This window comes from Heliconius melpomene, chromosome 18 (assembly GCF_056956725.1).
Source record: "Heliconius melpomene rosina isolate 202511_hmr_F chromosome 18, ASM5695672v1, whole genome shotgun sequence".
In the NCBI taxonomy this organism is placed as follows: Eukaryota; Metazoa; Arthropoda; class Insecta; order Lepidoptera; family Nymphalidae; genus Heliconius; species Heliconius melpomene.
Window position 1 is genome coordinate 9,170,605 of NC_140406.1, and position 17,618 is coordinate 9,188,222.

Sequence of the window (17,618 nt, forward strand, 5' to 3'; positions counted from 1 at the left end):
CTGATGGCTCAATCATCCTCCCAGATAGAGATGTACCTTTATTTTGCGCTACTTCTGGAAGAGCCCCACTTTTAGGTTAGTGAGTACGCAAACTTTTATAAGATGACGTCGGTCTAGAGGCCCTAGGAACTGGAAGAAAAAAACTACGAAACTGGAACCACATGCAACCTAAATGGATATTAGAAAGATAAAAGTAATTTTAATTAATATAATGTAAATTACCGGTACAGGCTGCACTAGTCCCTGTACTTATTTGTTTATTGGAGGCCCCCTCCAACCTCAAACTTCCTCTTAAGTAGATACTATGCGTTTTTTCAAGGGCTTATTTAGGATTTGATCAAGGGAATTTGTACCATTTGGAGGCCCCCCTGGACCCGAGGCCCGGGGCGCCCCCCCCGTAGTCCGCCACTGCGTTTGGCTTAGTGGTCAGAACGCTTGGACAGCGTCCAAGAGGTGCTTGTTCAAATTCAACAATTACAATTCAAAATGAGTTCAATTCCAAATAGAGAAATGGATAAAATAAATAATTTTACTCAAAAATAATAAAAATAATATACTAAAATAAAAATATTGGTAGCAATAGAAAAAACTAGCCCAATAGTTTTTAAGATTAATATTGACCGTAGGAATTTATGTTTCGATTGACCAAAGCCTTACTAATGTAAAAATTTGCAAGTCGCTTTCAAACAAAAATTACTGAATGGATTCAGATGAAACTTTACAGTAAAAATCAAACAAAATATAAAATTTCACAGGATTTAATGTCTTCAAAAACATGCTATAAATCATTTATGGAATATAGTCATTGCTATATTGTATAACAAATTCACATAGCATCTAACAGCTTGGCCACACAACATTGCCTCAGTGGGGATTCTTGGTAAAAAAGTATTTTTAAAAAAAAAATACTGTCAAACATTTGCTTTGTCTCTTTACCCGAGTGGAAATTGAATCCATAACCATCACTTCTACAGTTAAATGGCCTCGAAATTATAATATTGTTATTAATTGACAATGACATTGATGGCACAGACGGAAAAATATTTTTAAATAATACTACATTATTCTCTTAGAAATTAGTTAAAAATGTATCAATATACCGCCACTGAACCTTTAAAACTTTATATCAAATTAATGCACCATATTGTAATCACAAAATTAATTAATTAAAGCAGTTATTACACAATTCAAAGGCAATATTGGCATTTAATTTCTCATACATCATAAAAAAATTATGTATCAATAATTCCAATGATAGACAAACGGAAATTCTTTAAAAAAACAATTTTAAAGTTAATAAATGCTATAAATAAATGAACCAATATTTCATTTTATATATCATTGAAACAATGTAAATGAATAATGCTTATTTAAACAAATGTGTTTGTTATACAAGTGTTGTATTAAATGGGAGGCATTCTTTACTTTTTATTGGTGATCTATGTTATATGTGTTTTTACTTTATGGAACTATTTTTTTGTGTTATATAAATCCCATAAAGTTATGGCTCCATCAAGACCTCCTGCTGCCATTATATTTGCATTCCAAAATGTTACTTTTTGGGTAGAATAGACTACGTCTTGGACAGCTTGACGATGCTCAGTAAGTACTACTAGAGGCCGTAGTGAAAACCACGAAAAAATTCGAATATGGCCATCCCAGCCACCTGAAGCAAACACCCTTCCATCGTTTCTAGTACATACTCTGTTTATTCCAGGATTTTTTATATTTATATCGAGCTTATGAGCCAAGCTTAAGTCTTTTTTGCTTATACTAAATATTTGTATCACATCGGAGGCGTTGCCCACCATGCCCCGCTGTTGTTCCACATGAAAATCTACTGACATCGGACATTCTTTTGTTTGCAATTTACTGATACATTGACTAGTGTTGAGATCCCACAATAGAAGCCACCCCGCTTCATAGCCTACTAGAAGACAAGGCTGTTCATTAGACAGTTCAATATGTTTTATACACATTGGGTCCCCAAGTTTTGGGTTTTCTGGCTTCAAGCAGTCCAATTTTTCTCCAGAAAAGTTATATATGTATATTTTGGATTCAGTGTCAGGTACATAAAGTGTTTCGAGTTTTGTGTTGGCATCGAATCGGCAAAATCCTGGATAATCAATATCTATTGTGTGTTCTTCTTGATAGCCGCTGTTTGTTAAGTTGAAAATCTTGAACTTACCACCCTTTTCTTGGGTTATCATTTGGCTGCTTGTATGGATGAGATGAAGAATGGGAGCTTGACCAACTTTAATTTTTTGCTGGACCCGGTTCGTCTGAAATATAAAAAAGATATACACTATTTAAAACAGTTATATAAACAAAGCCTATAAGGCGATGAATAAATTGAAGTTTATTCCTAAGGAACATTCATTAAAACAAAATTTATTTGCATAGAAACAAAACTATCTTTTTTTCTAGGTCACAAAATGAGGGTAGTAAACAAAGAAAGACGCAGTATATGGAAGCCATATACATGATGTAAAACTTCGACGCAGTTGATACATAAAAATGGAATTATTATACTTAGAATATCTGATCTCACCTGAAGGTTGTATGCATAAACATATCCATTTTTCGAGCCGGCTAGTAACCTTTCGAGTCCTCCCGGTAGAAAGCTGAACGCTAAGGAATACACGGGCGAATTATCGACATTTCGAATTGTATAAACCGGGTCAGGTGGAAGCAAAGCCATTTCTGGTCAAGCTCGAACCAAAATATGTAATAGGAATTGAAAAATAAAATGTTAATCAAATTAATCAAGCCATCAGAAACTGAACCACAACTACGCACAACACAAAACTGACACAAAAACAAGAAAGTTTACATACCTACCTACGTCACTAATATAAAGTTGCGTTCAATTATCACTATCTGACATAACTGTTTATATAAATTGTTTAGTTTACAGTATAATTTATTTTGTTACTATGGTATTGGTAATCTTATTTAAAGGCAAGATGAAATAAAAACATGATTTTTATTATTTTAAAGTATATCAGATTTCACATATGGATTTATTCTTTTTAGTCTGTTCTAAATTTAATATTTTAATCTGCTAACATTATTTATATCTGTCAAATCGCCGTCATCCACAGCGACAGTCGTAACTCGACAGTTCTCAAAATTATTGTGAAGCTGAAGCTTTGTATAGTGTTTTACTAATTTATGAAGTTTTGAATGAGAAATTATCGAAGTACCTAATAATGGGTGCCATATGTAAATTAAGAATGCTAATTTAACCGCCAAAATCACAAATGGCTGCGGAGACCTACCTAAAAACGAATAAGTATTCGAAGTATACATCGTATAGAAAAATTCTGTATCATAGGTTCTTCGTCGGCCTCCTATTGTTTATAGTAGTATCTTTAGTGTTGATAGTGATATGTAATATTTTTGCGGGAAGTGCGCCTCGAGTGGATTTTCATGCATCTGTAGACTTAGATGCCCTAAGATTTCCAGTTCGGACTCTTAACAGTGAATCTCCTGTATCAGAACAACGCGCCACAAACTGTACTTATTGGCAATGCTTTAACGTCTACAAATGTGGGAGAGGAGGTCACGATAAGATAACGATATATATCTATCCATTAAAAGATTACAGAACAGAGGATGGAAAACCAATATCCCAATTTTCTAAAGAATTTTACGAAATTTTAAATACAATAAAACATAGTAAATATTATACTCCTAACCCTGACGATGCTTGCTTGTTAGTGCCTAGTATAGATACATTGAATCAAAACAGCTTTTCTAGTAAACATGTTGCACAAGCTCTACATACACTTGAACAGTAAGTATTTACAAAAAAAGCAGTTATGTTTACAATTACTTTATTTTTAAAATACTGTTGTGGTGCAGTGAGGTTGATTATCTAATTGTAAACACAATGTCCTGAGCTTGATCCTCACTTAAGGAAATGGTTATACTATAATTATTTTTATTTAAACACTCAATATGCAATGCCTTGATAATTAGATGAAAGGTGGGGATAGCACAGAGTGAAATATCTTAAAAATAGGTTCCTTCTGTCCACCTTGTTATATGAGAAAAAGCACAGGGCTAAAATATAAATTAATAATAAAATAAAAAAATATCATATTATCATGTTTATCTACTGTAACTATATTTAAGTATAATAAATAAAGGGAATACATTTAAAAATAATTTATTTTAAATAAATATTTAAAAATGCTTTCTTTTCCAGCTGGAATAATGGTGAAAATCATCTCATATTCAACATGTTGGCAGGAACATTGCCAAATTACAACTCGGTTATTGACCTCAACACAAGTAAAGCTATTATAGCAGGCACTGGATTCAACACTTGGACTTTTCGATATGGTTTCGACATATCCTTACCACTGTACAGTCGGTTAGCACAAAGAATAGACGAAACACAACCAAAACAAAAGAACTACATGATAATTTCCACTCAATTAAATATTCCTGAGGATTATCTATCACAATTACAAAGCATAGCTTCATCGTCAAACGACTTGTTATTACTAGACAGATGTAAAGAAGAAACAGATTATACAAAACGATGTGAATATACCACTGGGAAAGTATTTAATTATCCTGATATATTAAAAGAGGGTATGTTTTGTTTGATTGTACGAAGCGCAAGGTTATCTCAACCAGTTCTTATGGACATAATCGCATCACAATGTATTCCTATAATAATAGCAGATACTATTGTTATGCCGTTTAATTCGCATGTCGACTGGAATAGGCTGTCGTTATTCGTACCCGAGGAGAATATTAGAAGTATATTGAAAATTGTTCATTCAGTAAGCAAAGAGAGGCGAGGTGAATTGTATTGGCAACTAAGATGGGTGTATGATAGATATTTCTCTAGTATAGAGAAGATAACTTTGACTACTTTGGAGATTTTGAATGAGAAGGTGTTTCCTTTGGCAGCCAGGATGTACGAAGATTGGAATATGCCTGAACATTTGGTATGAATATCGTTTTTAATTAATTAATATTTTGGTTGGCTTTTTTATGACGATTATGCTATATTTTGCATATAGCAGGGTAGGCAGAGAGTACCTAATGTTAAGAAATTCTATTTCCTTTGCACGTGCACCAATAAATTTTCGAGACGTCACGTGTTAAGTGGTAGACCTCAACGCCCCGTTTTATCTTGTTACCAGAGTGGGCAAATGAAAATATCATTAACCATGATGGGAATTGAACTGACAACCGTCGCGATTATTTACACGCTGTGCCGCAGGACTACGTCTTTTTGTTATTTTTTATATTTAAGCATTTTCTGCATCATGCATCGATAGAATTAAAACCTGTAAATTTGGCAAGTTGTAAAATTTACCTGTACCTTACGGGGGTGTAAGGGGGGCTGTCTACCATCTCAAGCTCCCAACTGTCAACCTCACCTGCACGTGGTGCACCCTGCTAGACTACGAACGAGGCTCTGGCGACCGAAACTATGGCGGTATAACCATACGAATGCTAAAATCTAAAATTCTAATCCTGATGTCGGGCAGCAGCGTCATTAGCGAAAAGATTTTAGCCACTGCGGTCACCAACCCGCATGCCAAGCGTGGTGACTACGGCAATTTCCCCTTGATGAGCGACGACCACAAAACGAGGCCCCCAGTTCCCGGTATTCACACTATTCCTGGCCACGGTACCGGCCATGGTAACGGTGCGAAGGGGGGTGCTAAGAATCCCCGGGTTACGTCAGGGTACCACAAACGACGACTGTATCTGGCAACTTTTAACGGACGCTCTTTGCGGCTGAACGAACACCTGGCAGAACTCGAAGTGGAACTAAGCCATATTAACTGGCAGATAGTGGGTATATCGGAAATCCGAAGACAGGGGGAGGAGACGATAACACTAGACGGCGGTCACTTATTCTATTTCAGAGAAGGACACCAACCATCCCAAGGTGGCGTCGGATTTATGATCCACAAATCACTCAAAAGCAACGTTGTGGAGGTTGGTAGTGTGTCAGCAAGGGTAGCATACCTTGTCATAAGAATAACTGACAGATATAGATTAAAAGTTATACAAGTGTATGCCCCTACGTCTACACATCCTGATGACGAAGTCGATGCCATGTACGAATGCCATGTACCAAAACCTACTACACGGTTGTTATGGGTGATTTCAATGCCAAAGTGGGAGTACAAGAATATGGCGAATCGAGGGTAGGAGCATTCGGCTATGGGTGTAGGAACCATAGGGGCCAAATGCTGGTTAACTTTCTGGAGTCTCAGGGGCTATTCCTGATGAATTCTTTCTTCCAGAAGAAGCCCCAAAGAAAGTGGACCTGGCAGAGTCCCGATGGTGTCACTAAAAACGAAATTGACTTCATTATGTCCAATAAGCGCCAAATCTTCAGGGATGTTTCTGTGATCAACAGGGTTAACACCGGAGCTGATCACCGTCTGGTAAGAGGCACCCTGAACATAAAAGTCAAAATAGAAAGGGCGAGGCTGATGAAGTCGACTATTAGACCATCTCTGCCCCAAGTTGAGGCTGGCTGTGATGCTTTCCAGCTTGAGTTACAGAACCGATTCGCCATGTTGGAAACCACGCAGGATATTGATGACGCCACTAGCAGTCTATTGCGTGTCATCCACGAAGTGGGCCAAAAATATTTTCGACCAACGAGCAGTCGACGAAAAGCAAAGCTTACAAGCGAGACTATGGAAGAGATGAGGAAACGACGCGAACTCACAAGCATTACACCAACGGAGCGTCAGATACTTAACAGGAAGGTGAAAAAACTAATAAGGCGTGACTTAAGACGTTCAAATGCCCGGGATGTTGAGGATGCTATTGCACGCAACAGGGGCTCGAAAGTCTTAGCGAAGCCTCCTACCACCTGTTGTCATCTGACAAAACTCAGAACCGCAGAAGGAACTACCGTCACCTCTAAGTCAGCAGTTCTCGCCGAGGTCGAAAATTTTTATGCCGATTTATACTCCTCTAAATTACCACCCTTAGAGTACCGCAGCGTGGATGACCTGCGAGCCAGACTTAGCCGCCACCTAACAGACGAGTTTCCTGAGATCGACATACATGAGATTAGGATAGCCCTCGGTCATCTTAAAAGCAACAAAGCTCCTGGAGAAGACGGAATAACTGCAGAGCTTCTCAAAGCAGGAGGCCAGCCTGTTTTGGTAAGCTTAGCCAGTCTTTTCAATTCCGTCCTTTATAATGGCATTACACCGGAGGCATGGAGCAGGGGTATGGTAAAATTATTTTTCAAAAAGGGCGATAAAGCCTTGTTAAAGAATTACCGACCGATATCACTCTTGAGCCATGTATATAAGTTATTTTCTAGGGTTATCACGAATCGTCTCACTCATAAATTCGATGACTTCCAACCAGTTGAGCAGGCCGGGTTTCGGAAAGGCTTTAGTACCGTAGATCACATACACACTCTTAGGCAAATTATTCAAAAGACCGAGGAATATAATCAGCCTCTATGCCTAGCCTATGTGGACTACGAGAAGGCTTTCGATACAATCGAGACCTGGGCTGTTCTGGAATCTATGCAGAGATGCCTTATTGACTGTCGGTACGTTAATGTGATAAAGTGTCTGTACAAAGCCGCGACCATGACCGTCCACGTACAAAACCACAGCACAAGACCAATCCGATTACATCGCGGGGTAAGACAGGGAGATATCATTTCTCCGAAACTGTTTACAGCTGCCTTGGAGGACGTCTTCAAGACGCTAGATTGGAACGGGCGGGGCATAAATATAAATGGCCAGTACTTATCGCATTTGCGATTTGCTGACGACATAGTCATCATGGCGGAAAGTCTGCATGATTTGGAGGAGATGCTCAACGACCTGGGCGATTCTTCTAGACGGGTGGGTCTCGGGATGAATTTTGACAAAACGAAAGTTATGTTTAATAGTCATGTGCCCCCGAGACCCGTTGTCGTAAATGGCGCTACACTTGAGGTTGTGCAAGATTATATATACCTTGGCCAAACCATCCAACTTGGCCGGCACAACTTCAAGAAGGAAGTGACAAGAAGAATACGCCTTGGCTGGGCGGCTTTTGGGAAGCTCCGCCACATTTTTGAATCGTCTGTCCCACAGTGCCTAAAGACAAAAGTCTTCAATCAGTGCGTCCTACCTGTCATGACCTACGGAGCTGAAACGTGGACACTCACCGTAGGGCTGGTACACCAGTTCAAGGTCGCTCAGCGTGCGATGGAACGCGCAATGCTCAGAGTTTCTCTGGCAGATAGAATCCGCAATGAAGCGATTCGCCAGAGAACCAAAGTCACTGACATTGCACGAAGAATCAGCACGCTGAAGTGGAACTGGGCCGGCCATGTCTCCAGACGTACCGACGGTCGATGGAGCCGATACGTGTTAGAGTGGGGACCGCGCTTAGGCAAGCGTAGTGTAGGACGCCCTGCAGCACGATGGACGGACGATTTAAAGAAGGTGGCTGGCACCGGATGGATGCGAGAAGCCCAAGACCGGGATGGTTGGCGCTTGATGAGGGAGGCCTACGTTCAGCAGTGGACGGCGATAGGCTGATGAGAGAAAATTTACCTCTTTAGTCTGGTGAGGAAAAACGCGGCGTTAAATTTCGTTATTTGTCCTCTGCCTTTCCTGCATGAGAAATGGGTCAGACTATAAATACAATTATTGTGTATACCAAATAATAAAAGTTTCTATTTTAAAATTCTTAATGTATCAAGGATTTACAGTGTTCTAATTAAGAAATGTATTCATTGCGAATTTCTTGAGATTTTATGATTCATCGAGTTCTGTTTTGTTGTACCTACCGTACTACTAAAATACGTTTAGTCTTTTCCTTAAACGACTTTATGAGAATAATGATCAAGTAAATTATAAAGAAAACGAACCCGACGGCATAAATTTTATTAATGTATACAGAACAGTAATACCCGCGCCATCAAGACAAATTCTACGACGTATCATTTATTAAAATCGATTTGGTTCTTAAGACGTTTTTATATCTAAACATAAGTAAATTACGTTATACTTCATTTTTGGGTTAGGTTAGGTTCACTGACCTGTCAGTAAACAATAATTCTGAATTTAATTTCGACTACATCTCTGGTTCTTCCGAGTTCCAGCTCTCTTTGTTTCAAAATTAGCAATCACAAGTTTCCTGAATAACATTTTCAAAATGTTATTCCACTTTTAGGAAAGAAAAATACTTTTCTAGAAAATGTATAAATTTTACTTTAAAATCCTGCTAGTTTCAAATTTTTTTATACCGTTACCGAAAAAGTAACAAAGCTTTTTTTTGTTGTTAATGTAGGGCCAACTATGCATTTTGTGGACCGTGACCAGAGGAAAATTAATTATGTATCTAATCGCTCTGGCAGACGAAGCGCGGCGAAGTTCCGCCGTACGCATTGTCTCGAAAATTGTGAGGAAAGTAAAGAACGGATATCTTATCACTAATTACCAAGTTTCCTCTGTCCACCCTGCTAAGCAGGAAAAAACCGTGAAGCTAAAGATTTTTCCAAGTGGGAATCGAACACACAACCACTACACTCAATTAGTTATTTACTTCCAAACTACAGCGCCAACTCAAATAATAACAATTTTCAATAGGTCGTTAGCAATGTAGGTCCAAATGTGTCAAGTTTGCAACATTAATTCTAGTTTCAATTATCGAAATAAGGACATTAAGATGTATCTTGGCGACTCGCCCCAGAACGTAACATACAAAATCTGGCACGAAACCCTTTAAGCAATCCACTTGATAACGTAAAAGGCCTAATCTTAATTGAGCGGAGTTATTTCAGCCGTTTCGAGTAGGTTGCTAATTTAATTGTAATTTCCTTTTAAAAAGATAAACCTTTGAATTGGTGGTTGGAGTTTGGAATTATTTGCTGTATTTCTTATTTTGTTTTGTTATTATTTAATTTTGTACTAATTTAAACAATATTTTTTTAATTAGTATTTTTTATATAGATATAATTTGATATAATTCATGTTGTAAATTTCTATATTAATAGTAAATATTACATTAACAAATCCAAAACTCATCTCTAAATAAATATACTATAGATTGAACTTTCAGTACCATTGTATTGTGTAATGATTGAATTTAAAAAAATCGTACCGTTTATACATAAATAATTAAATTGGTGAAATTAACTTAACGTTAAAAATGTACGACTAACCTATTTCTGTGATAGACTTTTATCGTCTACGAAAGATTGTAAGCCGACCTAATGGATAAAGATTGTATCCAAAATAGACGGCATAGTGAGGCTAACGAGTCTCCACTCAAGTAGCATCGAAGATACTTCTGCTATTAGTTGCAAGATCCCAGCGTACTACAGTTTGTATTGAAACAATCTAAAAATATATTTATATCATTATTAGCTAAGAAATATTGAAACAACTTTAAATAGTTATAAAAAACAAACCTAAAAAAACTAAATTATAGTGTAAAAATGCGTGGATAGATACATCTGAATAATTACGTAATTTGGCAAACGTGCTTGGAAGCCCCTTTATCGATTATCATACCCAAATATTATCTAATTATGTACATACACAAAGTCGAATTGATAGCCCCCTTTTATTGAAATCGGTTAATGGGAATGTAAGAAAATACTCCACTAACTTAATAAACAAATATCCACTGAAACGACACTCAAATACCAACGACCGATGTTAAAACATGCAAAATGCTCCACAAATCCGACATCGAATCTCGGCCTTATAAGATAAGCTCATTACGGTAGAAAGACATTGTGCCTAGATAAACGTGTCAGTCGCTGGCTTCGTAAAACTAAAAATAACTGTATTCTCACGAGGACTACTCAAGCCGTTACGCTTTAAGGAGAAACATTAAAAATTAATCGCGTGCGCTGTCGACAAGGAACATTGTTTTACGTTCATGCGTTGAGAAATTATGTGACATGCGTACATACATTCATACGTATGTATGTACGTAGTAGATCATTTTCACGTCAATATCCCGTTAATTAAAACTCGCGGTCAATGAAAATGAATCATGCAAAATTGGATCGACTACTACTTGCTCGACAATAATTGAACATTATTTTTCACGAACTTTCCTCGTTAAAGTTTTTAACAATGTTCAGCAGTGATTTCTTTTTTAAATACTAAAACATAATAGCGAGACCTCTGATCGAATATTTTCCAATTGAATTATTCTGACCTCGAAATTCCGAAAATTCCAGTCGTTTCTCTCTTGACCTGTTTATTTTATTTATTGTTACGTTTAAAAGCTATTGTAGTCTGCGTACAATCATCTCGGGCTGTAATGGTTGATTCGTTGCAAGTGAACTTTCAACTCGCGGAACGTATTTCCCGCAATCATCACGTCTTTAACGCTGATATAACGATTGTGTATATTTTTCAGCTGAAATTATGAGATTTTTTTATTGTTGTGACTATTTTTATAAGACTTGCTGTGAGAACTGCATAAAGGTATAGAAAAAAGTATTTTTTTTGCGATAGAATACAATTAAGCAGCTTCACGCTTTACCTGCATAACAGGGCGGAACTAAACGCCGCGCTTAGACTTACTAGATTTGCGAGGAAATTAAAATATATTTTACAGTTAGTGCTACTGTGCGACGATGGCCTTAAAAATGTACAATTATGTAAAGAGATATAAATATAGGTTCGTTGATTTCGAAGATTGTTAAAAAAATAGATATATTTATATTTAACGTCATAAAAATAAATGCATCAAAGCTTAAAACCGTGGCATAAATTTAAATGCGCCTGAAATAATCTTGTTTGATCGATGCAAAGCGAATTCAATTGAATTAACCTTCGAAACTCGTAACCGCCAATTTTCAACATTAGCTGTATTAGCAGCTTAACTATTACTATTAGGCAACGTTAAAAATGCAGTACTTCTAATCTGATGGTTGTCAATTTAATGTCTATTTGGAGGAATGATTTTATTAATTAGTACAATTGAGACAAATCGTAGCGTTGGGTGTCAAGCAATGTCTACAAAAATTGGGTCAAATTGGAGAACGGATTTTTTGATAATACTAGTTTGTCCTACTTGTGGTTTTCTCGGACATAATCTTTCTTTTGACATAAATTTACAGTAACGTAAGTTCCCAAGTTACACACATCGAGTGCATATTTCATGTTTTGGCTTTATATCTTGACGGGTTAGCGTAGGGGGAAGTTTAGATATGATGTGTAGTTTATTTTATATCAGCGAAATATTTATATTTCATTCGTGTTAGTATCAGAAAAGAAGTGATAAGTAATACAAATTTTCATCAATTTAGACGTAATTTATTACATACGTAGGTACAATGTTGTATATTAGTGAATACACCCACTTATAGCATGTTAGGCAAAGACAAACTAGTGTTAAGACACTTCATTCTCCGCTTTACATCCCAATGAGATATTAGGACAAAACAACACTTTTATTAGAACGCATGGTACAACTGCGTCGTGATAGCCTCTTTTTGCAGTCGTATGTTTATGTAAAAAGTGCTTTTATTTAGTTCTTTTATTAACTTTTATCTTGTTTAATAGGAAGGTTACCTATATCACGAGTAGCGCTATGAAGAAATTTATAATAAATACTAATTATGTTATTAATTCATATACAACAATTATGATGTATATTTTTTATTCTATATTTTCAAAATGAATTTAGCAATATATAAAAATTGTAAGCACCTGTTCTTACTTATCGTACAGTGCCAAGTAATACAATAGTTGGCCGCAAACCGCGCCCAAGTGTACTCGTATAATCGCCACAATCATGTACATTGTATATGATCGCGTGTGATACATCTCACGTACATAATATTAAACCACTGTCACACCTGAATAAGTCTCACTTAATACTTAAATTATTTTCTTTAACTTTACTTAAATATATATATATATATTTATTTTTTAAATCAAGCTTTCTAGATGTTTTTTTTATTCATGGTATTTTACAATTCAAGTCCTTTCTTCTGGTACTCATGGTGGGTTGTGCACAAATTTGTAATCCGCCATTTAGTTGCGGCGGCCATTTTGGATTAAAAACAATATTGATTATATGTCATTTCATTGTCTTCGGTACTGAAGTCGTAATCGAAATTTCAATCGGACACTGGGAAGTGGGTCAAATTGAGCTTATAAGATATCACACACACCCTAACACGGAAAATCAAAATAAAGCTTATAAAAAGCAAACGTCATAGTGCCTGATCAGATACAATGCGGTGTTGAGTTCCGCCGCTTATCACATAATGTTTAAAACTAATGAAAGTAGAATAGGTATGCTGCCTATATCACAAAATAAGATGCAAAAATTTCTAAGAATGTCACGCAATCTAGCTATTTTACGTTATCAAAAACATTATCAGTTTTACAAATTTTATCTACAGAATTATACATATATCTCTTGCACTAATAACTTCGTATTTTGTTGTTATTTAACATCTATCTATCTATATGTATAAAAGGACTTGTCCTCACTGACTGAGGTAAGACGCACGCACAGCCGTAACCGCTGATGGTAGAAACGTGAAATTTGGACAGATGTTTACTTTCGTAATCTGGACATCCACTAAGAAGGGATTTTGTAAAATTTTTACCCTAAGGAGGTGAGATAGGGGTTGAAAGTTTGTATGGAAAAAAAATTAAATCGGCACCGATTCTTATAGAACTTGAAATTTAAATTTTTAAAAGTATTTAATTGAATACATGTTTCACAGTTTTCTAGAATTCTCCCGCTAAGGGTGCAAATAAGGGGTTGAAAGTTTGTATAGTTTTTTTTTAATCGGCACTAATTTTCATAAAATTTGAAATTTAGACTCTTAAAAGTATTTAATTGAACACATATTTCATGGTTTTCTAGAATTCTTCCCCTAAGGGTGCAAATAAGGGGTTGAAAGTTTGTATGGAAAAATCTTCAAATCGCCACCGATTTATATAAAATTTGAAATTTAGACTTAAAAATATTTCATTGAACACATGTTTCATGGTTTATTCGAATTCACCCCTAAATAAGCTAGCGAAGCTGCGCACGTTCGCTAGTTATATATATGTGTAAACTAATATTCTTTACAAACTGTTTGCTAATCGGAAAGTTGGTAGCGTATATGTATTAGAGCCTTATTGGTGTTTCTTTTGAACCAAACGTCGTCGATACAAAACCTGTCTTTATCATCTTATCATATTAATGCGTGAAGCAAACACTTGTTTCTTTTTTTGTATCTTTTTTACGGTAATTATGCGGACAGAGCAGTATAAAAATTAGTAGTTATAGTTAACATAGAGAAGAATGTAATTTTTTTTTAATATAGCTTGCCCACACACTGCCATTAGACAAAATATACACTTTTCACATATAAAGTGACATACCTACACGTTGCTATGGCAACACGTATTATACGCGTCAATGGGTCGTCTGGTATATAAGTGCTAAGTTTATGTATAAAATACTATTTTCTTGTAGCAGTGTCTGCAGTAAAAGTGTTATGCTAAAATAGTTTCGTGATAGAACAAACATTCATCGCCAACCAAAATACCTTCCTCGTGAACACACGTGAATTATTCATTCATATTGACGCGGGGCGTACTTTCAGTATTGTTTAGAAAGTATATATACTTAGTGTTTTTTTTATCGCTTCATGATGCGCCGTATCGTGTATTTAGCAGGGTAGCAGAGGTAACCTAGTGTCAATGCTCTCCGTTCTCCACTTTCCGCCCCAATTTTTGGTAAATTGCGTGTGTAACGACGTTAAATTTTTTATACGTTTTCTAAAAAGTATTTTTCTTTCCTATATGTTTAAGAAAGTAAGAAGTTCTGTTATTTGACTTGTAAAATGAACCGACAACCATCTCATTTTATCAGACACGAGCTGACTACTACGATTGTGTCGTTATATTATAAAGCTATTTAATTTACCCATTCGTAAATAGTGCCGCACCACGTCAGTGCCAGACGCCGGTCGTCAGCACGTGTAATCGACTCCTTTGTTTATAGTTTGTATGCAGACGTCTATCTGGTGCTCATTACGCATGTACAGCATGCTAGTGTTGTGATGTTGTTAATGTATTTATTAATAATTATTAATAAAGCTCTTATCTTTTTACCCTCTTTAGTAGAACTAGTAACTTATATATTAATATATTTTACTTATATATATTATTTTTTATTATAATCACAGTTTTGTATAACACATAAAATATATTAAAGGTCTCCAATGTTTGTTTCCCACATCCCCAAAGTTTTCCTCGATAAACTGACTATTATACACTAAAAAATTTTTTTTAATTCGAACCAGTATTTATCGAGATTGGCACGTTCAACCAAACAAACTCTAGAGCTTCTTAGCATTACCATAATTATGTTGTTTCCCTCATGAACATGGAACCTCCCTTTTTATATGAATAGAGCAGAGAGTAGAGATAAGGTTTGATTAGGTATATCATTTCGCTATCCGCTTAGTAAAGCTACTCGTATCTTGACATAATGGAGAAGTATATGTTCGTGATGGTCATTTTGTTTTCGCTTTTGAATGCTAATGTCTCTAAAATCTGTAAAATGTCTATGCTAGGTAGATAGATTTTTCATTGAACGCTTAAATGGAAGCTGCCTGTAGCACTGACACTACTGACACTTATGTCACTTGACGATTCAAAAGTGCTTGTGACGCCTTAATTGTATAAAAAATATTTTAATTTAAAACATAATTATATGGATAAATTATTGCTTAATGTTTAATAACTTGTAGGTGTAGTTGGTTGTATATAAGTTATGGGAAAATATTTATTGTTTACATTATCGAAGGACTCCGCCTCATATGTGTTGTTTTACCTCAATTTGATTGACGCCAATATATTCTTAAGACTGTTCTGGCGCTGCAGTCTGGCTTTCAACGCGCAGAGTGTTGGTTCGATTCTTCTGTTAAAAACAGAGTCTTAACATTACTTTTACACTTAGGGATACTTCTTGAAGCTAAATTATATGAGACTAGTGGACCCGGACGCGGCTACGCCTGCTTCAACTATAAGAATATTTATTAAATATATTCATGAAATTATTTTCAATTCTCAATAGAATTAGTAAGAAAATATAAGCTCAAATAATCAAAAAGAATAATAAGTAGATACACATTATTAGAAAAAAATATCTGAGTTATTGAAATGAACTAACAAAAGGATTAAAAGTAACTAAAGGATTCTATTCTTAATATTAGAAAAAGTACCTAAAGTTTTCCGTACGTGCGTACATAGATATCGACTCTACGAAATAACTAAACATTTCTCTCTATTAAGTAGGATAATTTTAGCGGGCAATATCAAATAAAATAAGAAGAGAATCAAAGTGTATTTTAAATTAATTATAAACAACAAATAAAGTTCGAAAATATGAAAATTTATAAAACCGTCAACGTCATCTGCCCGTTCGCGTCGGTCATACTGTGCCGCCCGCTAGGTGGCTAGGTCATTTGGAATCAGTGACATCTCCTTAATTATTTATTAGTATGTTATACAGTAAACTATAATTTCAATCTAGATAAAATGCTAAAAGTGACTATTATATTTATTTTCATAAGGATGAATATCAAAACGTCGCGGTAGCTGTCGCGTAGCAACGACGGTTGTTATTAACATGGCAGAATAAATTGCATGTCAAATTAGAATGTACTTTAAAATATATTAGTATATTTGTATAATGTAATGTTATATAGCCTATAGCACTTCTGAAGAATGCAGCTTTCATACAAAACAAAAACAATGAAAATCGGACCAGTAGATCCAGAGATCTTAGCGTTCAAACAAACAAACAAACAAACAAACAAACAAACAAACTCTTCCGCTTTATTATATTAGTATAGATATTTCTTAGTAACTACATGTATGTATCCTGGCTTGTGTCGTATATTACTATTTGTACAAATATATGCATATTTGTATGTGGACAGAGTTACTGTGAATCATAGTACCAAAACAAATACGTATATAATCTGTCTACCACTGGATGTTAAATAGTAAGTTAATGATGTCAGCTCCGTTTGAAACCAAGTTTATTACGGTTATACTGTTTAAATATATTATATGTAAATTTAAATAATATAATAATACTAGCGGCCCGCTCGCGGTTGCACCCGCGTGAACTATGTTATTATTAATTTTTGTCTCCATGACTACGTCCTAGTGACGTCTGTGCAAAATTTGAGACTCAGCATTTGTAGTAATGAAGTTTCATACAAACTTTCGACCCCAAAAACAACCCCTTAGAAGTCGAATATTGCAAATTCCCGTCTTAGCGAGCACCTACGTCCTATAAATAACTCCTATGCAAAATTTGAGATTCCTAGCACATGTAGTTTCTGAGATTTCGTGATGAGTGAGTGACCTTTCGATTTTATATATATAGATATAGATAGATAAATTAAGCAACTTAATTAAGGCCGTCGTGGTGCCATATGACAGCGTCTGACTGTAAAGGCGATGCTTGTGGGTTCAATGCCTACTCATGGGAACGATTATGTTCAAATTATTTTTATTTCCCTTGATGCTCAAAATAATATTAAGCTAATTTAAGCTAATCTTAAAACACTCCGTTCTTTTCACACCGCCCAATTTTTCAGACAATGCGTG

At 35.7% G+C, this 17,618-nt stretch overlaps 2 protein-coding genes across 2 annotated transcripts in view; one reads left to right on the forward strand and one right to left on the reverse strand.

The window, feature by feature from the left end:
- Positions 1–742: 742 nt before the first annotated feature.
- LOC146529468 (guanine nucleotide-binding protein subunit beta-like protein 1) lies at positions 743–2,822 on the reverse strand. The gene is made up of 2 exons (XM_085201354.1): positions 2,552–2,822; positions 743–2,282 (listed from the first exon to the last, which is right to left on the reverse strand). Exons 1-2 carry the CDS (start codon positions 2,699–2,701, stop codon positions 1,470–1,472), a joined length of 963 nt encoding a protein of 320 aa, XP_085057480.1. The 5' UTR covers positions 2,702–2,822; the 3' UTR covers positions 743–1,469.
- Positions 2,823–3,105: 283 nt separating this feature from the next.
- sotv (exostosin glycosyltransferase sotv) overlaps positions 3,106–17,618 on the forward strand; it is a 46,629-nt gene continuing 32,116 nt past the window's right edge. The window contains exons 1-2 of the mRNA XM_085202465.1: positions 3,106–3,799; positions 4,214–4,967. Coding sequence (XP_085058591.1) covers positions 3,264–3,799; positions 4,214–4,967 — 1,290 coding nt within the window. The 5' untranslated portion in view covers positions 3,106–3,263. The remainder of the gene's footprint in view (positions 3,800–4,213; positions 4,968–17,618) is intronic.

What these genes read in the sequence shown, in the direction of transcription:
- LOC146529468 (XM_085201354.1), bottom strand. Translation starts at nt 2,701, where the DNA reads ATGGCTTTGCTTCCACCTGACCCGGTTTATACAATTCGAAATGTCGAT. An exon ending in TTTATGCATACAACCTTCAG is followed by an intron (nt 2,283 to 2,551) that starts GTGAGATCAGAT and finishes TTTATATTTCAG; the next exon opens with ACGAACCGGGTCCAGCAAAA.